The sequence below is a fragment of the Emys orbicularis genome, chromosome 2 (assembly GCF_028017835.1).
Source record: "Emys orbicularis isolate rEmyOrb1 chromosome 2, rEmyOrb1.hap1, whole genome shotgun sequence".
NCBI classification, from domain to species: Eukaryota; Metazoa; Chordata; order Testudines; family Emydidae; genus Emys; species Emys orbicularis.
The window spans coordinates 33735615-33761215 of record NC_088684.1 but is presented as its reverse complement, the minus strand read 5'-3'; the positions used below and the strand labels follow the sequence as shown (position 1 = coordinate 33761215).

The 25601-nt window shown below is 40.1% G+C and overlaps 1 protein-coding gene across 1 annotated transcript in view; it reads right to left on the bottom strand.

The window, feature by feature from the left end:
- Positions 1-529: 529 nt before the first annotated feature.
- Positions 530-25601, bottom strand: part of ANGPT1 (angiopoietin 1) — a 213040-nt gene continuing 187968 nt past the window's right edge. Inside the window, exons 8-9 of the mRNA XM_065398962.1 lie at positions 13911-14041; positions 530-690 (exon numbers count right to left, since the gene is read on the bottom strand). Coding sequence (XP_065255034.1) covers positions 530-690; positions 13911-14041 — 292 coding nt within the window. The remainder of the gene's footprint in view (positions 691-13910; positions 14042-25601) is intronic.

Below are 25601 nucleotides of genomic sequence, written 5' to 3'. Positions count from 1 at the left end.
ATTCTGGGTTTAAGAGAACTCCATCCATCTAACTGAAGACAATGATTGGAGTGGTCATTTTGGATAGTTTAAGATGTACATTAATAAAAGCTTATCTGTAATACTTTTGCATAGATGTGATGCCATTTCACTGCTGAAAACTATTCTTCTCAATAGATTATGGTAGATTTGCTTCTGTTCTTCAGTATTATCCAGTATATTTTTGCATCTTTTACTTAAAGGAAAAGACATCTGCTGACAGACACTGGATTCAGTCACGGTAACAGGAACACAAAGTTCACTTGTTCTCCTCCACTGGAAAATTGTTACAGCCACTTTCTCATAGGCCAAGCCGTCCCAATGTCATCAGCATATGGGCTGACTTGTGTAGAGTTTTTGCAGGCTATGAAGTGATAGTGGAGCAACTTTGTGTAGCTCCTACTTGTTGCTTTCATGAAGCCCCCAGCCTTTTAATTCTGAAGGTTACACAAGAAGTTCTTCAGATAAGAGTGATATTGTGTTTTGTTCTTGTGTCCGCTGCTGAGTGCATTTAAAAGTCTAAGGGCCGAATCATCATAGTTGTTGAACGTAAGGAATAGCTGGGGCCTTTGAAGTAGTGCCACTTTATCCCATTTAGTTTTCCATGGTTTTGTCCAGCAGTATAGAACATTCCATTCAGATTGGAAGGGCCGCAGGCATCAAACCACCAGCCTGAAACAATTAAAAACAAGGAATTAAACTGCCAGTTAACAAAGCATTTCCATTTTGTTTTACAGCTTTAACTGATTGGCAATTTGTGGCTCCTGTAAATGTTGTTAGTAGGGCAAAGGTTTTGTTTTATCGCTGTGTTGAGTTATTTTGTGTTCAAGAGACTGCACATTGAGTTGTGCACTGACAGATGGCATAATATGGCTGATGTGATGGAACAAAATAACTATGGATAAAATAAATTGGATTATATGTTAATCCTCCTCTCACAACTGATGTAAGTACAGTAGTCAAATGAATACTTCATAATGTATAATTTCACCTCTTGTGATTTTTTCCTCAAATTTATTAATTTGAAAGTATTCAGCAAAACCTGTCATTAATTTGTTAAATCTATGGTATGCATGTCAAGCTGTGTTGCTTAGTTTTAATTGGTCAAATGAGTCATATGATTAGTTTCTGTTCTCTGATTGGATAAGTGTAATTCTTATCAGGTAGATAGTATGAATGCTTGAATAAATAGAAAGTAAAATTTTACTTTCAAAATGTGGAATGGAAGATTTACAATTAAATGCTCAAAAGAAACAGGAGCAAGGATTAGTGGATCTTTTTTCCATTTAAATATCGCAAAAATATAACTTCTTGTTCATCAGTTTGTCAAAACAAGCAGATTACTGGGTCTGGAAAAACCCAATTCAGTATAATCAACCCAATTTAGGCAATATACTGTTACCGTAAGAAATCAAATACTAGAGCCTGCATACATCCTATCAATTGGACTATGTTGTTATTATTTATTTATAGTATGGTAATACGCAAAAGCCCATTGTTCTGGGTGCTGTAGAAACAGAGTAAGAGACAGTCTCTCTCCCAAAAGAACTTACAGTCTAATTTAAAAGAAGATGCAACAGGTGGTGGTTACAAACAATTGACTGGACAAGCAAGGGATTAGAAGGCTAACACTGGTTGGAAATCCATGGTCACTCATACTAGTTTATATGCACAAGGAGATGGTTCTGAAGTTGTGTTTTTTTGTGAATTACAGTATTGCCAACCTGAGGTTGTTCAAAAATCATGTGTCAGACATCCCAAAATAATGAGATTGGCTTAAAAATCATGAGAGTTTAAAAAATATAAATTTGGGACACTTTTTCTTTTTCTTTTGTTTTCTTAACCTTAAGGATTCTCATTTTCCAAACTTTTTACCACAACCATAGCACAAAAAACTTACTACAACTTAAAAAAAAAACCCAGATATTCTCATAAGTAGATGGGCTAGGCCTTAAGAAAAACACCAAATATCACAAGAATTGGCAACACTGAAATCCTGGCTCCACTGAAGACAGTGAAAGTTTTGGCATTGACTTAGCCTGGGTCAGGATTTTACCTACTGGCCATTTACCTAGGCATTCTGTAAAGATGCTCAGCTAAAATGGAGGGAGGAGAAATAATGAATCCTCCCCTTCAGGCTGCAGAGTGCTGAGGCCCCCTCTCCATGGCTGTCAAAGCCTTGGCGGCTGAATTCCTTGTTTGTGGAGTGGGTGTTGCATAGTTAGAACAAAGGTCAGCAGCATCCCTGGGGTGTAAGTGCCTTTCATCCACCTGGGGGGGAAAGGCAGCATTTGTTCCAAGTCAAATTAGCTCATAAAGTTCCACTGCTAGCCTGATAAAAATAAAACCTGGATCTTTTCCTTTTTCAATTGGGTAATCACCTTGTCCCCTTTCTATGTAGAAGTCACTGACTCCTCAGAAACATCTGTGAACCTGTTGCAAGCAGCACCATCAGAATTCTACCAAGACCAGATAATGATCAAGCAGTGCACATATTTAGTTCAGTGACGTGAGGTTTCTTTGACTCCATGGAACAATTCCATGTCTTGCAAATAAAGATAGAGCTTTTTAATGTTTAGTGTTTATTGTTCCCAGTCCAATGCGAGTCCCACTCTTGAGCTGGAATTCAAAAACCAAGATCTTTTTTTGCAGTGCATACTTCCTCCAGTGTCAGCAGATTCTGCTGTTACAGTTGTATCTGATTATAATGATCCATTGTTTTGGGGGCTTTAAACCACTGGATACAATAGTGACAGTGAGTAGTATACACATCCAGTGTTTACTCTACCCTTTGCATTCAGACCTATGTTATTTAAGTTTTTAGTCTTGTAAAGTAATTTCTTAGATTTTGGATACTACTCAGTGGGGTGTTTTTTTTTCACAAGTAACACTTCATAATCAAATCTTGGGGGGAGGATTTATGCCAGATAAATTCTGGCAAACTTTTATTTTGATACATTTGACCTCTCTTTGATTACAAAGTTATACCTACGGGGCTAATAATCAAAGAAGGAGAAAGCTGTACAACTGATGTACTGTAACTACAGCATGATCTTGTAGAAACTTAAGACAAAGCTGAACAGAGAAAACCTAACACTCATGTTTCAAAGTTGGAACACAAATGCAGCTGGATTCTGTTTATGGTATCACAATACAGACATGGCAAGCTGCATTAGTACCATTTCATTTTATAGGCACAAGAACAGCAGGAAGGTAGGACTTGATCTGGGGTTTTGCATTCAGTGGTGTCCTACAAATGCTGCCCAAAGAAAATAAAATTCTGAAATGGTACTAATAAAAAAAGTACTGGGAGGTGTTATAGAAGGGAGTTGTGAAACAGTCCATCAAAGTTTTCTTTTCTTAAGACTAATTCCCCCTTTAATATTTTTAGTAGTACTCTTTATCATACCACATGCTTCCAAGTATGATTATATGTGGGCTTTTTTAGAGAGGTTTCTCATTAGTACACTAACATGTTTTTATTTTCCCTCTTTTTCTTTTTTTAATTTCTCCCCATCCCTGTTCACAATTTTTGAGAAGCCTCTTCCCATATCCCTTTACAAGCCCCCGCAAGTGTCCCAAAAGCCTCTAACATCAGAGTTCTCTACTTTGAATTCAGCAGAGGTGATGCTGGGCCACCAACCAGATTTTCAGCATGGTTGTGTGTTGGGGTAGAGGGTGGAATGGTGAGAGTGGCTTTTTTGAAGAGTTGTGAGGGAAGAAGGGAAGGAAGAGTGAAGTGCAGGCTTCCCAGATAGCTGCAAAAGAAGACATAGGAATTGCCATGCTGGGTCAGACCAATGGTCCAGCTCATCTAATAGCCTGTCTATACCAATACCAGACATTTCAGAGGAAGAAACCCTGCAGGTATGGGATAGACAGACCCAGGTCAATCCTCCTCCTAACCCCCAATAGTTAGAGGTTGGCTTATGCCTGAAGCTTGAAAGATCTTGTTTATTTTTAATATACTACAACAACGCTGGATATTCTCGTTATCCATTTAAATATCGAATCTTTCTTTGAATTCCAGGAATATATATAATATCATGTGGCAATGAGTTTCACAGACTACTTGTGTAGGAATATAATTTCCTTTTATCACTTTTAAATTGGCTACCTTTCAATTCCAGGAATATATATAATATCATGTGGCAATGAGTTTCACAGACTACTTGTGTAGGAATATAATTTCCTTTTATCACTTTTAAATTGGCTACCTTTCAATTTCATTGACTGTCCCTTTGTTCTTGTGTTATGAGATGGGTGAACAGTAGTGCCCGATCTACCTTCTTTATATTATTCATCTTAGTAATCTCCTGCCATAGGTCAACAGTCCCAATAATTTCCGGCTCTCGCCTTTTCCATGCTCCTATTCATTTTCATCATCCATCTGTGAACTGTCCCTCTCCTGCTATATTCTTTTTGAGATAGGGGTTTCCATATTCCTGGTGAGGGCATAGTATTGGTTTATAGTCTGGCATTATGATATGTCCATGTTTTTCAGTATCTCATGGATTCTAACATTTTGTTTGATTTTTTTTATGGCTGCTGCACACTGAGCAGAGATTTTCACTGTACTGTCTACAGTGATGCCTGGGTTCTTCAGGTCAGCCATTGGCGTGAGTCAAGAAGAGGAGAAGTAGGCAAAAAGGTAGGAAAAGCAAGCCTCTAGTGCACTAGAAGGGAAGATGCTCTGAGAAGGTTAAGAAAGGTTGTGTTCAAAATTATAGATAGTTTGTACATGTTTCTGTAAGTATCAAGACTTGTAGTTGCTTATGTCAACTGAAAAGAGCTTCCTAATTTTTTTAGGTTAAACCATCTCTAATAATTTCATTTGTATGGGTAATGTCAAGCAACCTTATGTTATATAGTATACTGTCTAAACAAAATATGATTTAGATAATATATTACACCTCTACCCCAATATAACGCTGTCCTCGGGAGCCAAAAAATCTTACCGCATTATAGGTGTAACCACATTATATTGAACTTGCTTTGATCCACTGGAGCGCACAGCCCCGCCCCCCTGGAGCGCTGCTTTACCGCGTTATATCCGAATTTGTGTTATATCGGGTCGCGTTATATCGGGGTAGAGTGTACTACATTGTTTTAAAACCATCTAAAGAAATAAACATTGATCCCCACTGTGGGCAGCTGCTCTTCTGCAACATGTTTTGTGGTGTTCTGTGTGTTTTAAATGATGCTGTTACTTCTAGTGAAAAGCTGTGAAATTTGAAACCAACTAATTTTCATTAAAAGAAATTAAATCTATTTTGAATACTTCAGATACATTCACCCTTGTATTGGAGATTTCTACTGTTCTACTGCCTTACCTGTGTTCTGAGGGTGTGTGAGAGATCATCGCTAAACATTCTTGTAAAAACAGCCTAAAAATGTAACAGCTGCCCGTGTGAACACTGGGATGACTCTCTTATTGGTCACATTTCTCTGAAATCACACTCACACATTTTGTATGTTTAAAATCTGCAGTCATGAAAGCAAACAAAACAAAACAAAAAAAACCCAAAGGGGTGATGGTGGCGGCATTTGCATGTAGCTGCTGTGGAAATGGCCTTCCTAATTACCTGGTTTGTATGCACAAATGCAGGCTTTCCATGTACAAATGGGTAAATGTATAAGAGTGTTGTGGCTTGTTTGAAACTATGGCCCAAACCTCTTGTCCATTAGCTACTGCCCATCAATTCACCAGATATACTGTAATTCTGTAGTATATTGGGTGTTTATCATGGCCATTAAGTTCCAGAGTGGGGGCTTCTCTTGGCTGCTTTATTCTTCACAGAATCTGGGAATGGCTTTCTGAAGTGTGGGCACTTGGTGACTAGACACTTTTTATCCCTCTTCTGCTTCCTGAACCCTGTGAATGCAAGCTCACGTCCATCAAACACAACATGCAGCATTCAAGTCTGATCTGCCAGGCTCAAAATGTGGCTTATTTGGGGAGAGAATGTGGGTTGCCTTATTGGATGAACAGTTCCTTTGAAAATCCAATGTCTCTTTCTGGTCCCTTGTATGTTGTGTTTGTGCCCATAGAATTTGAGCTCAGCAGCACAGCACCTACAGGAGAGTGAAACCCTAACCCAGGGGTAGGCAACCTATGGCACGCATGCCAAAGGCGGCACATGAGCTGATTTTCAGTGGCACTCCCACTGCCCGTGTCCTGGCCACCAGTCCAGGGGGCTCTGCATTTTAATTTAATTTTAAATGAAGCTTCTTAAACATTTTAAAAACCTTATTTACTTTATATACAACAATAGTTCAGTTATATATTACACTGCTCTACAGCCAAAATGCTTCTGAAATAAATGTAGTCAAACTTTACTAATTCTGGGTCACTGGGAACGAAAATGATGCTTAAAATTGTTGATTGGCTCTAGTTTTCAAGATATGCTATTGGGTCAGTATATACGACCCTTGACTTGGGAATGGCTGAGGATAAGTGAGTTATAAAGGGAAGGGATCTCAATTTAAACCAGAAATGACTAAAATACATCTTTGACTGGATCTATGAATAAATCTATGACTGGGTTTGGACAGTACTTGCTTTTTAGGCAAAACAATGAATGATGCAATCTGAAGCTGGTATTGCGTCATACATGATATGAATTGCATCATGTTATTCCTAGAAGTCATGGATGATGCAATCATAACGAAGCTTACATCACTCTGCTGAACAAATTGCCCTATATCAGCTCTAGAAATCATACAGTGTCGTGCTCTCTTATTTGTCAGTGTTTGATTTTGCAAAGGGACACATTTCTGTTTAGCCAAAGTGAGCAGAGATGCCTCGTACTTGTGTGAACAGTGCAGATAACTTCTGCTATGTTTGTGGTGAAGTGACTTTTGCATCACAAAAGCGCAGTATAACCACTATGGTTAAGAAAGCCTATCACCTTTATTTTGGCTGCAAAATTGGAGATCAGGACAAGAGGTGGGCCCCACACATATGCTGCAACACTTGTGCAACAAATCTTCGCCAGTGGTTGAACAGGAAAAGGAAATCTATGCCTTTTGCAGTGCCAATGATTTGGAGAGAGCCAACAGTTCATACCAGCAATTGTTACTTCTGCATGGTGCCTCCAGTTGGGAAAGGTGTGTCAAAGAAGAAAAAGTGGACTGTGCATTATCCAAACATTCCATCAGCTATACGCCCAGTACCCCACGGAGAAGGACTGCCGGTTCCTGATGCACCACAATCATTCTCACTTGAGTCAGACGAGGAAGAGGAAGAGGATGAAACTTCTGGTCCTGAACCATCAATGTCACAGGACCCACATTTTCTCCCATCCTCCTCCTCTGAACCACACCTCATAACCCAAGGTGAACTGAATGACCTTGTCAGGGATTTGGTACTACCCAAGAGTAAGGCAGAGCTGTTGGGCTCGAGACTACAGCAGTGGAATCTCCTGGCAGGTGATGTTAGGGTTTCCATGTTCCGTGACCGTCAAAAGGATCTTGTCCCATTCTTCTTCATGGAAGGTGATCTTGTAGCCTGCAACAACATCGATGGTGTGATGGCAGCCCTCAACATTGTTCACGATCCAGAGGAGTGGAGACTGTTCATTGATTCATCGAAGACGAGTCTTAAAGCTGTTTTACTGCATAATGGCAATGTTTTGCCATCAATTCCAGTTGGTCATGCAGTCCATATGAAGGAAACCTATGACAACATGAAACAACTTTTGAGGTGCATAAACTATGACCAACATCAGTGGCAGCTTTGTGGCGATTTGAAGGTTGTTGCTCTCTTGCTTGGTCTGCAGACTGGATACACAAAGTACTGCTGTTTTCTCTGCCAATGGGATAGTCGTGCAAGAGATTCCCACTCCATCAAGAAAGATTGGCCACTCCGACAGTCATTGGAGCCTGGGAGGAAAAGTGTTCAGCATCCACCACTTGTTGAATCAAGGAAGATTTTGTTACCACCCTTACACATCAAGCTGGGTCTGATGAAGAACTTTGTCAAGGCCATTGACAAAACACAAGCAGCTTTCAAGTACCTCCGTGGAAAATTTCCAAGGTTAAGTGAAGCTAAGATAAAGGAAGGTGTCTTTGTTGGTCCTCAGATTCGTGAACTTCTTCGAGATGATGCATTTGACCATGCACTGCGTGGCAAGGAAAAGATGGCATGGAAAGCCTTCCAGTTAGTGGCAATAAATTTTCTCAGAAACAACAAGGCAGACAACTACAGGTTGTTGGTGGAAAACCTCCTCAAGGCATACAAAAGCCTTGGTTGCAACATGTCACTAAAGATACATTTTTTGCACTCTCATCTAGATTTTTTTCCACCGAACTGCGGAGCAGTGAGCGACGAGCACGGCGAGTGATTTCACCAGGACATTGCAACAATGGAGTAATGCTATCAGGGCAAATGGAGCCCATCAATGCTTGCAGACTATTGCTGGACAGTGACAAGAGATGCTCCATTTAATGAATACAAGACACAAGCCAAAAAGTGCCGAGTAGACACTGAGTAGGACTAAACTATGTACATAATAGTTTTTGCCTTTTGTTTCATAATAAATTTTATTTATATAACCCTTTGGCTGATTTTTAAAGTGTTACATAAACAGGACAGGTGAAATATTATCATGTAAAGCAACCATAAACACATGAAAAGGTTTACAATTTATGATTAAAACTCTACTATCTACACAATATACATAGACATAAAATGTAAAAACTTAAATATCTTAGAAACAGTAGCCAATCAGTTGTTTTAATTGTCATATTTGAATTCAGCACATCAAAATACATAATAAATAGCACATTTTATCTCTGAAGCAGACGACTTCTCAAAAATTGTAGACCAGTGTTATAGACTTATAGAAAGAGACCTTCTAAAAACGTTAAAATGTATTACTGGCGCGCGAAACCTTAAATTAGAGTGAATAAATGAAGACTCGGCACACCACTTCTGAAAGGTTGCCGACCCCTTACCTAACCTAAAATATTGAACCATATTTTGCTTACCATTTGAAAGACAGACAATAAACTTACTATTATACCAGATTCGGACCTTTCTGCTATATTGGACCTTAGAGGAGCAGGATAGTTTTTATGATTTCAGTAAAGCACTGTATCAGCAAGACTATAATGTAGGATATGGATAAAAGCGGAGAAAGTGTGAACATCTCTGTGACTGTAGAGAAGAAATTTCTTGGTAGAAAATAAAATCAAAGGGCACATGCTTCCCGTGAGCTTTTCCCATTATCTAGATTGCAAGGTCCTTTTGCATAATGTTAATGGGCCACAATGTAAAATTAACAAAGAGCATGTTCAAGGACAGTCATGCTCTGACTTTTCTATTAAATGTATTAGAAGATTTTTAAGTCAGTCACCATTTGGTTGTTATTCAAACACTTTATGTGCTATTGTCCATCCTTCTATATATCATTGTTAAGCACTGTAACACACAACTGGCTTTTGTTAATAATATTTTTCATATTCCCCCTTTTTAAAGAAAAATGTCATCATATGCCAATCATTTTGTTTCTGAATGATAAATACATTGATAATTGCTATATACAATGCTTCATGAGGGTCCACTTCATATAGATCTATGTGAGAAAGAGAGATGAATTAAACAAATTCACCCAGAAATTTTAAACCTTTTAAACACAGATATTTGGATACAAGGGTACCCAAAGGCAGGGTTGCAAGGGCTTTATGGTCATTCTTCTCTAAACTGGTAGACATTGCCATTTTGAATGTTGTCATTCCAAACAAGGGGATAGAAAAGACCTGCAGCCTTATTTGACTACATATCTCATGTAGTGTTGTCACAATAAAACCAGGAGCTTTATTGCAAGCTTTGGTGAGATCTCATTTGCAGATCTCTTCCTGGAAATTCACAAAACTGACCATTTTCAGAAAGAGGCAGTGGAGAACTAGGACATTGGATGCAGGACTGTCAGTGAGAGATCTCCCTCTTACAAAGCAGTCCATGGAATGAAAAGGTTGGGGAATCACTGAGTTGTAGAGTCTATTTTTTATGCGTGTGTGATGGTGGTTGAGAATGTTATGTATCCTCTGAAAGTCAGCAGGCCAGACCAAGGAAGCTACACTGAATTGCACCAGCTGAGGATCTGGCCTATTACCTCCAGCAACCTCTAATGCTCTTCCTGAGTTGGCTCAAACTTTATGCACTCTTTGGAATTGTGACATCTGTATTTTCCTTGAAAGTTACCTATCTTCTACTACCTAGCCTTGAAGGTGTCTGTTTCCTATTAGCACCAGGCCAATGTGTTGTTATTTGTTAAGGAATCTTGCCATGCAAAGTGCTGTGTACATAAATCACCTATGCCTTCTTCTAGAATAATGCTAAAAAGTATTTTTGGTCTTTATCCTTTCTTCAGCTGATTGTCCTGAGAAATTGTATCAGACTTTGGAAAGCTCTCTTCCCCAACTGTTGGTTTAATGTGAACATGGGAGAAGTGATTACAATTATCACAACAATGGTACGCTTTGCAACAAAAGCCTCTATAATATTAGGTTACCTTGTTGTAGTAACATGCTATATAGTAAAGAAAGTGTGTTACAAGGCTTTGAGGATAAGAAAGAATGACCTGTAGTAGAAACATCAACCTACATACTATGGCAATAAGTGCTTTATAAATGTTTTAGAAACAAATAATATTGTTTTAGACGTGTAACCTTCAATAAGTGTGAAACACTTGCATTTTTTATACCTTCCAAAAAAACTCAGGGAGATTTTCAAAGGGACAAAGGGTAATTAGGCATCCATGGGGTAGAAAACCACGAAGGGGATTTAGACTGAGCATTGGGGACCCCTAACTTTAGGCACCCTGCCACCTACTAGCATTGACAGCCCTGGGTTAGGTCCACAGGCTTTCTGTAAAATGCACGGGAAGAGTGAGGAGCCTACGAATGGGATTCACAAAAGCCAACATGCTGAGTGGAGAGCTGCCTAAGTTAGCCAGTAGGAAGTGCTGAGGAGAGGGGTGTGGCCTAAGTTTAGGTGCCTGTCTCCATTCAGAGCCATAAACCCGCTACTGGAGTTAGGCGACAAAGCCAGCTCAGTCCTTTCTCACACATATAAAAGACATTGCGAGTGCCACCCTGAGAATGCCACACAGCTCAGTGGCTAGAGCATTCACTTGAGAGGTGGGAGAACCTGGGTTCAAGTCCTTGCTCCAGGTAGAATGGGGATTTGAACTGAAGGTTCCCACATCCTGAGTGAGCACTCTAACCACTGGGCTATAAAGCATAAGGGGGCAATAGCACCTCTTCCAGCTGTGTTGTGTGCGGGGACCTGACCCAGCATATGTGCTCTATGGTAGCTTCTGAATATATGTACTTGCTGGTATGACAGGCAGATATTTAAGTGCCTATGAGACTTTATCAGTGGACACTTAGGAGTCTAAGGGATTTAGGTGCCTACAGGGTTAGGGGGCATCTGAGTGAGGGTATGAGGATCTAAATTTTGGACTTAGGCTCTTAAATAAATCTCTCTATGGAACTGGCCCCACCTGTCTATTTAAATTAATGGGAGTTGGATACCTAACTCCAGTTTGTGCCTCTGAACACTACCCCCCCAAGATCAACCTGAAGTAGGGTCAATAAACATAGCATAGCCCCTAAGAGCATGTGACATCTGAATTAATTCTTCTGATGAGGCTGCTGCACAGTATTTAATCTTTTTTGGAATAACACTTTTGATGTGGACCAGATGGGAAGTGGAAGCTAATGAGATCACTGAGAGAGCCACATGGGCGTTCTTTAAATCTTTATTTTCAGCCCTGACTATAACCATCTCACAAACTTTGTCTGCAGTTTATTTCAGTCTTTATTCCTGACACAAATATATTGGGTACATCTCACAGAGGTTACAGGATCCCCAAAGCTCTCAAGATAGTCAGAAACCTGATTGTAGATTTCATATAATTCATAATTAAAGTGCTGTCTGTGGGGCTGCCAAAAACAACAGAGGGCTTGACAATATTCAATCCCCAGTTTTTGACAGAGAGCTTTTTTACCAAACTGTCATCACAGTCACTTTTCTTACTCTGCCCTTTTGTTGTGACATAAAATTGGAAACAATCTATTGAACGTTCCTGTTTTGAAAGATTTAATTGATATTTCTCAGGGAGTGAGAAAATCAACATCACTGGGAAAATGCAGTAGAATGTGTAAGGAGAAATTTAATAGGGTGAAATATTTAGAGACTAAGGGAAAAACAATTAGTGATTTTGAGGTCTTGACTCTTTTATAAAACAATAAATTACTCAAACAATCTTACTTGTAAAACTGATTAAATTATCCCTGAAGACTAATTGCATTTCTTTGCTTTTTTCCTTTTTGAACTTTACTCTGAGCTTGGCAGTTCACCTCTTTTCCACTCCCTCCTTTCATTTGCCTCTCCAGTATATTTAGCCCTGGACTTCACAACAGAGGTAGGTCCATGTAAGGCAGCATACATCGACCTAATTCTGTAAGGGTCCACACTAAAATCTAGCTCCAACCAATATAACTATTACTGCTGCCTTTCAGAAGCCATCCCACGATGCGCCACACTGACAGTTAAGTCGCTCTTGGTGAGGACGCACACCGCTGACACAAGGAGCGTAATGTGGACATTCAAAAGTATCTGTAATTTAATTACTGCGGTGGCTGTATGTCAGCATAACTTAGGTCAACTTAATTTTGTAGTGTAGACAGACCCTTAGACGATAGAGAGATTTTTCAGTTAATTTACAGACCCGATGCAGCGGAATATACCTGTGTCTTTCAGAGCCCTGTGGAATGAGAGCTCTACAGCAGACTAAGGCTATGTCTACACTACAGACCTTACAGCGGCACAGCTGTACTGCTGCAGTTCCACCACCGTAGGGCCTCCCATCTAGGCGCTCTATGCCGAGGGGAGAGAACTCTCTTGTCGGCATAATTAAACCACCCCCAACGAGCGGTGGCACGTATGTCGGTGGGAGAGCATCTCCTGCCAACATAGCACTGTCCACACTGGCACTTTTGTCAGTGAAACGTACGACTGTCGGGTGTGTTTTTCACACCCCTGACCAACAAAAGATTTACAGACAAACGTGCCAGGGTAGACATCGCCTACGCTTAGCAGGGAACACTGACCTGCCATGCAAGCCAAAATAACTAGCTCCCCAGAGGCAGCTGCTTGGGAAAGGAGAGCATTCCTCCTGCTTCAGTCTGCATTGCCCCAAATTCTGTATACCAGTATAAATATTCCTGTACGGGAAGGGGAATGAGCTACAGCACTTTGTCACCTCTATACCACTATGATTGTGTCCCTACTAGGGGTTGTATCAGTATCACTATTTAAGTTAAAAAATCACACTGCTAAACTGAAACAGTTATACCAGTACAAAACTTGGGGGTAAACCAGGCCTTAATATCTTGATAGGCTTTTCCTCCAGCATTTCCTTTTCTTCTGTTTCCCTCCATCCCCTCTCTTGCCTGAATTGTTCTGTCTCTCATCTTCTCATCTCTAAAAAGGCCTCTCTCCCTCCCATTTCTGATCTCCCTCCTTCCCCACACCCTTAACCTCTTCCTTCTCCTCCTCTTCCTTCCACAAACTCTCACCTCCTTCACCCTTTCTCTCATTTTCCTTCCCCCTTTCCCCTCTATTGTTTGCCACCACTTGTTGCAGCTTGTTTCAAATTAGATTGTAAACTTTTGGGTGCCAGAGTGTAGCTCTGTGTTTCTACAGCACCTGACAGGGACCTGAGGGCACAACCACAATGCCAATAATAACAACCTCCCAAGGAGTTTCACACAGCACTGCACATCATCTTTCCCTCTCCCCAAAGTTGCTTCATCATGGTCCGTTTAGAAATACACAGCAGATTAAAAGTTATAGAATGCCTTCATGGGACTATACTTACCTCCGGTTAGCATGAGGGCACATTTGCACATGCAGTTGTCATTATCGGCATCTTTAGTACTGAAATCAGCGCCATGTAAGATCAGGCTACTCTGCTTTCCTGCTGTTCCTGTGTGTCCTTTTAGATACAGCCTGAAATAGTCAAAGCAAACAGTCATATCACCAAAGGTAACAATAAAAGATCGAGATCTTCATGCTGGGATTGGCTTCTGCGGTGATGTACACACTGAAGGTTACAGAAACCTCACAAATGTCTTGGGTTTTGGCTCAATCCATTTGTTGTTTCAGAGGTAAGATGAAGAAATCCAGAGTGTTTCAACATATCTTCACTAGGGCATAAGTTCTGTCGCTGACCAAAACTCATTACAAATGATCTAAACTGGGAAAAGGAGGAGAGAGAGACAGAGAGGAGAGGGGGAAAGGGACAGAAAGATGAGTGAAGGGAGAGAGCAAGGGGAAAAGAAGGTATGGATTCACATGGTGGCATTGTTCATACAGGGCCCAATTTTATCCCCTTCTCTTACTCATGCTGACTAATACCTTAAGCTGCAAATTTTCCCAGTAATTTCAATGAGACTAATTGCAGAGTGAGGTACAATTCATTGTGACTCAGTGAACTGTAAGAATTGTGATTGTTTGCAGAATAAGGTACTACTCAGTATACCTAGAGTTGGGTGTATATTTTAGCATGACACAATTATGCTACACACTTAGCTTTATATTAATGTTAATGGATGTGGTGCTGCTAATCCCCAGGCACTGCACTGAAAATTTGACCCCTTCATGGTTTGAAATAGTTCCAAAATTTTTAGAAGGGACAGATGATCCAATGGTTAATGAACTAGCCAGACACCTGGGCTCAATTCCTTGCTCTGCCACTGAAAAATGATAAAAGACAAAAATGCTGTATCATCCATGGGTGAACACTTTCACAGAGTGCTCTCACAAGATCTGATCTTTCAATACATGTCCTAAAATGAAACCTGCTAAACACCTTCAAAAAGTGAGCCTGGGAACTTAAAGTCATTATTCTGCTAGACAGCAAAAACTATGGGCTTAACCTGGACATTGGCTTTATGGCTCATTACAATAATTTGTAACACACCACACTGCCTGCTATCCTTAATTGATTACATCAAGCATAACAATTTCACCCCCACTTCATTTCAAATGATCACCTCCAACAAGCGTTACCCCTTTTACTCAACAATTTGTCTCAACTTGTATTTAGCTCAGACTCTCTGCTTCCATCCCCAGGCCTGAAGGAGAGCACTGTGTAGCTTGAAAGCTTGTATCTTCCATCAACAGAAGTTGGTCCAATAAAAGATATTACCTCACCTACCTTGTCTCTCTCATACCCTGGTACCAAAACTGAAAAAATCTGAGGAAAGACTAAAACGTCCTACAAAATTTAAAGTATACCTAATGCCAGAGAAACAGAAACGTCAATGCCTTGTGCTGTTGTTCAATCACAGTATCAATTAGCTGATTTTTCTTTAGCATATTACTTCACCAAGGGATATCTGAGCTTTGGGGCAATTTAGTCTAAGTGCTGGCTTTGCTCATGTTCATTAATTTGTTTCATATCAACAACCAAAAGCCTGGAATTGGTGCTGTCTACATTCACTAGGCTGGACGCTGATGACTTATTTTGCTAGTTGTGCTTAATTGTTTGCAGAACAAAATAAATTTCCCTGCGGTTGTGTTGATAGAAAAAATAATCCAGTGCATGATATCTATGAGCTTGCTTTCAACTGCCACCCAGAATCAGTGCAGCAGCAGCACCAAGCTCACAGACGGCTTATGTCAGTTAAAAAAAACAGTGAATGCTGTTTTCCTCAATCAGTAAAGACAGTGCTGGCCAGATCATTTTATTAACAAACCACACCATAAACCCACTTAGTCCCAATAAAATCATACATATACTACAACAGAACGACAAATCACTGAGCAATAGGAGCTGTCTGTGGTTTGCTTTTCCTTGGAGGAGCAGGGTATTAGGGTTATTTACAAGCTTATGCTCCTATGCTGATATTTTATAAACATCCTACTCAGCAAGATTTAGACCTCAGCATTGTGAGCTGACTTTTCCATGGCTCTGTTTGTTTAGTAGCTAGAGGAGGGTAAAGCTTAACTATAAAACTGAAGTGAGCAGATGTGGCAGGTCGGGGTCTCATATTCAGTACTACAGATTCAGTAGATTCAGTACTACTTTGCAGGGTTGTGCAACACCTCAACACCACTTCCCTTAGTGTGAGGAAGTCTTGTGTGTGCCTGTTGTGGATCAGCTCCCTGGCAACACAAGCTCTGCCTTCTAGGTCTTGGCAGATCTTGCTCTCTCTGTACAATGAAAGGCACACACCAACCCAGAAAGTCCTCCAAGTGTCCCTCTGGGGTGCTCAGACCTGTTCCATGGGACACTCTCAGACCTATTAGATCCACTATCCCCAAAGGAATAGTACACACACCAGCTTGTAAGATTTAGCTCAGGATCATCATTTTACTCAGCATACAGCACTTAGATGTAGTTATAGTGCAAACAAGAATAAGTTTATTATCAAAGAACAGAGAGCCCAGTGAAAAAGAGTGAGACCATTGGAAACAAATGGTAAAAATGAAATTATAGCGCACTTTCTTAATTAACAAGGCATTCCCCTATCTCCTATATGATAGCTAGGGCCCTACCAAATTCACGGCCATGAAAAATGTATCACGGACCATGAAATCTGGTCTCCCAAGGAGTAAATGGGAGTTCATCTGCACCCCTTAGAAATAGTCCCCTCAACACTGTTTTAGTTTGCAAAAAGGATATCTCCCTAAACACATACAACCTCAGTGGCTTCTTTTTTCCTGTGTGCTTTCATATTGTTTTCACATTCCACTATTGGCATTTGACTCAGTATGTAAATGGGCCTCCATTGTAAAGCTTACAATACTTAATTTGCATGTAACCAGAGATATAAATGTTGGTATCTTCTCGCTGGTGGAACCTTACATGCTTTAAGAACATAATTTTTGTACAGATACAGAACTCCTTAAATATCACCTGTACATATATCTTACAATGATTAAGAGGACCAGTATGACACAAACTTTCGTTAGAGACCTTACATGACATTCTTTGGTGAACGAAAATACATATACCAGCCCTAAGGAATGTAGCTCTTATGTCCTCAAGTGGTCCATGGGTCACAACACAATGATTTAGTTGGGGATTGGTCCTGCTTTGAGCAGGGGGTTGGACTAGATGACCACCTGAGGTCCTTTCCAGCCCTGACATTCTATGATTCTATGAACACATGAGCCAAAGGAGTAAAATACTATTCAGTGTGAACTGGGCTATCAGAATATTCCCCTAAATGGTTAGTTCCCCTATCTCTGTGTTACATTTGGAACCATTTTAAAGTTAGTATTAATTTCCAAAACCATAAAGACACTGATCAGCCAGCTCCATGAATAATATATTTCCTACAGACTACATTTAAAAAATAGCTATTTAAATACTAGGGGGGATTAGCATTTATTGACAGTACATCACTGAAGTAATACAATATCAAATAACACTGATAACATTACAAGGTGAGATTTTCAAAAGCCCCCAAGTGATTCAGGTGTACAAGTCCCATTGACTTCTGCTGAAAAATAACGGAAGTGCTTTGGAAAACCCCACCCAGGTTTTCTAGTTCTTATCACTTCTACAGTCCTTTCCATCTGCTAAAGAACTGTAAACCCCACAAATGACACAGTGTGACTTTGGGACAAGACACCTAACCACACTGTATTTCAATATCCTCAGCTGTAAAACAGGGCTGATGAAATGTATACCCAACTTAATAAAGGGTTTCAGAGTCCTTGGACGAAAGTGCTAAGGGCTAGATTGAACCTTTAAGCTCCATTCTAAACTAACAGGCATGACCCAACTGCTCTGTTCCAGGGCAGAATGAACTCAGTGTTAAAGTTCCTTCTCTCTTGCTATTGGGCAGGGGAGGAATTAAAAGGGTGCCCTCACAGCTGCCCAGCCACAGTGTGGATGGCAGACCCAGGACTACTCCCGCCCCCTGTCCACTTGCTCACATAGGGAGTTTCTAGAGAATAAAAGCTGCATAGCACACTGGAGCCAGACCCAAGATGTGGGTAGGGTTAGCGTGGGTGAAGTCTTACTCCATGCTTAGCTAAGAGAAGAACACCTTTAGCTTAATGTGGGTGTGCAGTATTATTAAAATAACCACAAATAAACTATTAGGTATGGCAGTGAACCAGCAGGAACAGAAAACATGTGCATGTAATATAATAAACCTCTAGATTAACTGTTTCTATGTGGCTTTCATATTAAATTCTAAGACCATCATGAAGAAGACAGCTGGCAACCAGCATTCATTTAGAGAATCCATCACAAGCATTTAATATCAGTCTTCATTCTTATAACTCATATACAATAACGTTCCTATATTATGTGCTGTAAACAGGGTCAGGGCATTGAAAAATTCTGCAACTGTTACCTTTTATCTGGAATTACTTAGAAATTGCAGCATTTTTTCCACATGATTTTGTGCATTGGCAGCTTGGGGTCTATATAAACAGAACTGCTAGCAAGAGGCAATCTCCTAAGCATGTTTTGCTTTTCATCATTCCTACTGTGTGACACAACTTGATTATCTTCAAGTACTTGAAACCAAAACAAAGAATATTGTGTGTAAAGCACAGATCTGAAAAGTGTTACTCAAACATCTGCAGAGTAGTCTGAAAAGCCATTTCGAATTTACACCACAAACTTTGACTTTTGAAGTGATTAGATCGCCTGGTATTCTTCTCCCAAAAATACACAAGTTAGCTGCAGCCATGGCATGTTTGGTGAGTTTAATGTGCCTCCAGGACAGGAGACAAGCACGGACCATGCTGTGGTGATTCTCTTTACTGGGCTGACAGCATCCTGTGGCTCTCACCACCTTTCGCCTTGAGGTGGTGAGCACTGAAGTTGGCACGCCTGTCCATAGGCTGTAATACTGTCTGCACAAGTGACCCACCTTCATCCCTTTTCTGTGTTAGGAGGTGGACTCTGGCCACAAACTTACCCAAATTGCTCTGGGCAAAACACTTCTGCTCAGGCTTTGTGAGGGATGCAGAAATTGTCCTAGTGTAAAGTATCAGGGGGTAGCCATGTTAGTCTGTATCCACAAAAACAACAAGGAGTCCGGTGGCACCTTAAAGACTAACAGATTTATTTGGGCATAAGCTTTCATGGTTTAAGGTGCCACCGGACTCCTTGTTGTCCTAGTGTAAGTAAACCTAAAACAAAACCCCACAATTTTCTTTCAAAACCAGATGTGGAAGCTGGCAGGAAAGGATTTACTGAGGAAGGGGCATTAATTCTGGAAGGGCAACTACGATAGCCATGCACATCAGAGAAAGGTGAAAGCTATTAGAGTGAAGCAGAAAAGAAACTGGAAGATCACGTGAAAGTTGTCAAAAGCCATTTCTATCAACACTGTTCTCTCAAAACCTTGAGGTTTTCTAATCTGTTTACCATCTTTGAATTATGAAAATATCTCACTACCTCTCCTGCTGTTCTTGCTACGGTCATTAAACTGAAGATACCATCCAGCTGAAGGACAGAAGAGAGTCACTGCTGGTTGCCAGTTTGAGAAAACCAGTAATATTACTTAGTAACACCAAGTAACACTGAATTCTGCCCATTCCCAATATTGCTCCAACCTCAAGCAACAATTTTCATGATAGTTCATAAGAACTTTTATTTAACTTAATTTTATTCCTGTTGTACTCTAGCTCTGCAAACAGTAAGCAATCTTAGGTTTATAAACATTAAAATATCTGAACAATAAAATCTTAGGTACTGACAGTTTGAACAGATTTTTATTTGGGCACTGAACATTCTTGCTGCAGTATATGGAACTATTTTTTCTTTCTCACAGTCATTTAAAGAAAATGCAAAATGACTGCCATGCTTCTCTCTGCTGCTTGGTTCAGTTTGACATAATTCTTTGACATTAGTACAGCTCCCTACACATACCCTTGTGCCTGTTAATACAAGCAAAATTTGCCAGCCATCAGTAAATATAAGCAGCAATCTATATCCTTTAGTATACTGAGTCACAAAATGGATATGCCATCTGTAAAGGTAAAATGATAATATAATGCTTGCAGATGGAAGGCAATGCATGCCTGCAATGTGCTGCAGTGAAATTATATTAATGACTTGAGAAGGTATTTTTGTTTTGTTTGTTTTTTTAGGGCATGTTGTATATTGGACATCCAGGAAAAGGATTTGAATGGCCTGTTATGGATACAGAAGTAGCTATGTTACTGCTTATACAAAAATGATGTTTATTCTGGCCAGGGAAGAAGCAAGCATATACAGCTTCTACTAATTGTAATACAGACTACAGTACACATGTTCCAGAGCTGTTCTCTGTAATACACAGCGTTGCTAGGTTAAGGGTTGATCTCAGTATCACAGTGCTAGAAGAGAAGCATTCTTCAGTGCTGAGGTTCCATGGTTAATTAGAACAGCCCCGTCTAAAGAACTGTAACAATCACATTTGTTTGGAGACCAGAACTATCTGCTCACAGTCTAGGCTCTCAGTCACCACAAAGGCTGGAAGACTTGAGCTAATGCATAGGGCTGGACAAAAACAAAATTCTGGTGAAACTGTTTTGTTTTTTTTTACAGCAAATTGGCTAAACAAAATTGTCAACAAAAACTATCTACTTTTTTGTGGAAAATTTCAATTTTTTGTTCAAAGCCCAAAAGATTTTGGTTTTCAGGTGAAAGTCTTTTTGGTTTTAGTTGAAAATCTGAAATTTTCCACAGAAAGAAAATTCTATATTTTTCTGACCGGCTCTACTAATCAGTGATGACTGTATCCAAGGACTTCCTGTTCTGCAGGAACTACAGCTATTCAGAAATGCATTACTGTGTACTGTGGGCTGAACTAATTTCCAAAGGAAGGGGTCCATCCAAATTCCAGCCTTCAGGAAACTGTAGATGAGCAATACCCTAAACAGAGACATAAATACGTACATAAACGAAGATGATGCCAATTGTTTTGATAGTACTAGAGATGGACGAACGAGTTAAAAAAAACCCTGACCTGAATATTTGCCCAGAACTCAAACAAAGCCAAGTTTGAAGAAGTTTGGTTAATTTAATGTAACAATATTTCCCTCCTGCCCCTCTACACTTCTTGGTTTTGGCTGGAGCCGGAAGGAAAAACGCCAAAATATGTTCTCATGGGATTTTCAACACAAAAACACAGGGAACCTCAAAAGAAAACCTATGCTTGAAAAGTTTCCAAGGTTTGGATAAGTAGCCAGACATTCTGATGCTTATCTTTACTGAACTGCTGAACTTTCTGAGGTTTGCTTATTATTCTTATTAATAGCTGAAGTCCACTCATTAAGGGTCCCACCCTACACCCATTGAAATCAGTGGAAAAACTTTCATTGGTTTCAATGGGCATGGGATTGGGCTCTTATTTTACTTGTATGTGGCCTAATCCTGCTTCATCTGACTTCAGTAAATCGGTATTAGGCAGCGAGAGAAACAACTGTTTGAAAAAGATTCACAAAGCTAGTTTGCTAACACATACAGATACATTGTAACTATGGTGGAGTTAATGTGAGGTTCATTTCAGTTATAGGTTTTCATTCAGTAGCAGCCAATTGTCTCCTATTGTCAATCTTTGCCAAACATTATCCCAGTTACCTACTTTAAGTACAGTGAAACCACTGGAAATTTCAAATATTACCATGTGGTAAATGTTAGCAAATGCAAACTTTTACAATGGTGATAACTGCCGAGATACTTACCACAAAAGCCTGTGTATCAACTAGCTCTCTAGTTACCCTGCAGTAACAATGTGCATGAAAAATAATGTCACTGTAGTTACAATAAAAGTACTTATCTCACTAGCACAGGCTTCTAATTTTATTGACATAATTGTGTCAATAATATGTGTTTCTTAATAGTCGTGTATTGGTATTACATCTTTGTTTCTGTATGTAATCAGTATATGTTATTTCATTGTAAAGTGCTACATGAAATTTGCTGAAATGTTTATGATTAGAAGGAAATTTACTTGTATCATCAGATACAGTAGGACTTCAATCATTTACACTTTGGTGTGTGTGAAAACTATGGCGTGTGGGATAACAAAGTGATGGACTCTTTCCACTTCTCAGAAGAGATTTAATAGCAGACTCTTGTAGTGATGTATCATAATAATTTTTACTTCTACAAAACATATTACAGAACATTTAGTTCTATTGTATAAAGCATTAGCATAAATAATTAGACCTAAATTCACACGTGCTGATCAAATAAATGAAATACAGTGCATTTTGGGATGTGTCATCTTCTATTTTTATTATATTTGTTAACTCATGCATTTATGGCATTCAGTCATATATAGCGGAAAGTAGTGAGGTTCTCCTGTGCATCAGTACATTACTACCCATGTACAAATAGAGCTGCAAGAAAAAATATAGTTTAATATACAACATCTCAGTACATCCTATTTTATGTTGTCTATTAATACTGATTATAATTAATAAATCTCATACTGGAAAATAAACTCTTGAAGACTTAAGCCTTGGTTCAGAGAGAAAAAAGTCACTACAAATACTTTCATCACCTACACATTCACACCCTGTTACTAAAGTACTGTGGTCACTATTAACAAGCTGAGCAATTTACTCAGTGCCAATAATAACATAGTTTTCTATATACTTAGAATAGGGCATGACTGTGGTAATACTATGGTATCTGATGGGAAATGCTGCCTTTTTAATTGTGACCATGGTACATGGTAAACCCTACAATTTAAATGTCTGTGGAAAAACTAGTATGTGGTCATGTAATTAAAGATGACATCATAATGTATAAAACATAAGAACGGCCATACTGAGTCAGACCAATGGCTTATCTAGTCTAGTATCCTGTCTTCCAATTGTGGCCAGTGCCAAATGCTTGAGAGGGAGTGAACAGAACAGGGCACTTTATGGAGTGATCCATCCCTTGTGATCCAGTCATCACTTCCCCCAGTCAGAGATTTAGGGACATGCAGAGCATGGGGTTGGGTGCCTGACCTTCTTGGCTAGTAGCCATTGATGGACCTATCCTCCAGGGCTGGCTTTAGGTTGATTCCCCCGATTCCCCCAAATTGGGACCCGCGCCTAAGAGGGCCCCGTGCCCTAAAGAAGAGCGCCTAACTTAGGCGCCTTTTTAATTTTTACTCACCCAGTGGCAGTCCAGGTCTTCGGCGGCACTTTGGTGGCGGGTCCTTCAGTGCTGCGGAAGACCCAGAGCGAGTGAAGGACCCGCCGCCGAAGTGCCACCGAAGACCCGGACCGCCGCTGGGTATTTGAATCGGGCCCCACACTTCCTAAAGCCGGCCCTGCTATCTTCCATGACCTTATCTAATTTTTTAAATACAGCTATACTTTTGGACTTCAGAATATCCCTTGGCAATGAGTTCCACAGGTTGACACTGTGTTGTGTGAAGAGGCCGTTCCTTTTGTGTGTATTAAACCTGCTGCCCATTAACTTCATTGGGTGACCCTCCCGGTTCATGCATGTGTTATGTGAAGGGGTAAATAACCTTTCTTATTCAGTTTCTCCACACCATTTATGATTTTATAGACCTCTGTCATACCCACACTCAATCTCTTTTCTAAGCTGAATAGTCCCAGTCATTTTAATCTCTCCTCATATGGAAGCTGTCCCTGATCATTTTTTGTTGACCTTCTCCTTTCTTTTTCCAATTTTGGTATATCATTTTAGAGGTGGGGCAACCAGAACTGCATGCAGTGTTCAAGGTGTTGGCATAAACATGGATTTGTATAGTGGCATTATCATATTTTCTGTCTTTTTAATCTATCAGTTTCCTAATGGTTCCTAATACACCTCTACCCCGATATAACGCTACCCGATATAAGATGAATTCAGATATAACGTGGTAAAGCAGTGCTCTGGGGAGGAGGGGAGCTGCGCACTCCGGCGGATCAAAGCAAGTTCGATATAACACGGTTTCACCTATAACGAGGTAAGATTTTTTGGCTCCCGAGGACAGCGTTATATCGAGGTAGAGGTGTATTGTATTAGTGCTTTTGTCTGCTGTTACATGTTGAGTGGATGTTTTCAGAGAACTATCCATGATGACTCCAAGATCTCTTTCTTGATTGGTAACAGCTAATTTAGGTCCCATCACTTTGTAAGTATAGCTGGGATTTCCAATGTGCATTACTTTGCACTTATCAACATTGAATTTCAGCTGCCGTTTTGTTGCCCAGTCACCCAGTTTAGTGAGATCCCTTTGTAATTCTTTGAAGTCAGTTTGGAATTTCTGAATAATTTTGAATCATCTGCAAATCTCAACAGTGCACTATTCACCACCTTTTCCAGATCATTTATGAATGTGTTGAACAGTACAGGTCCCAGAACAGTTCTTGGGGGGACCCTGCTATTTACCACTTTCCATTGTGAAAACTGGCCATCTAGTCCCACCCTTTGTTTCCTATCTTTTAATCAGGTACTGATTCATCAGAGACCCTTTCCTCTTAGCTCATGACTCCTTATTTTGCTTGAGAACCTTTGGTGGGGGCCTTGTCAAAGGCTTTCTGAATGTCCAAGTACACTACGTCAACTGGCTCACCCTTATCACATATTTATTGACCAACGCCCCTTCTCCCCCCAAAGAATTCTAATATATTGGCAAGGCATGATTTCCCTTTACAAAAGCCCCCAACATATCATGTTCATCTATGGGTCTGATAATTCTGTTCTTTACTAGGGTTTCAAACAGTTTGCCTGGTACTGAAGTTAGGCTTACTGGCCTGTAATTGCAAGGATTGCCTCTGGAGCCTTTTCAAAAACTCAGCATCACATTAGCTATTTGCCATTTATGTGGTGTAGAGGCTGATTTGAATGATAGGTTACATAGCACAGTTAGTAGTTCTGGAATTTCATATTTGAGTTCCTTCAGAACTCTTGGGTGAATAACATCTGGTCCTGGCAACTTATTGGTTAATTTATCAACTTGTCCAAAACCTCAAGGTTTTGGTACACATGATGAGGGCAAATTAAGTTTGTAGAGGCAACCTTAATTCTGGCATTTCCTAATTTTTGAGTGCTTGACTTTGAAACCTTGATAACGTTCTTTTAATGCTGGCTTTTAGTGTATAATTTCTGAGGGTTTTAAAAAAGCAAACTAGGAAAAAAAAAACCCCACTCAATCACATGGTATCATATTGACACCCAGATGTTCATCCCCAGAGCTGGAACCTTTAGAACCACTGCACAGACTTCTATCACTTGAACTAATGGAGTAACTGATAGCAATAGTAGATTGTCATCCTCTATATGGACCAGCACTAGAAGTGACAACACACACACACTTTGTCAATGGATTTCACAGATATTTGCTGACAGCAGAGGAATGTGCTGTAGTGTGCACAGAATCTTTGGCCCCTTCCCTCTGAGCTTGATGCCTTGTGCTCTGCTACCTCCAACCCGTCTCTGTCCCAGTCCTGTCTCTTTCCCACACCTGGATCCTGCCCCAGTCCCATCTCCTTTTGTACCCAGTCCTAGACTCCACTCCTCAGGCATCTCATCCCAGTCTTCTTGACCAGCCAGTCCTAGTTTCTCCCTTTAGGATCATTGTTTGAGTCCCAGTTT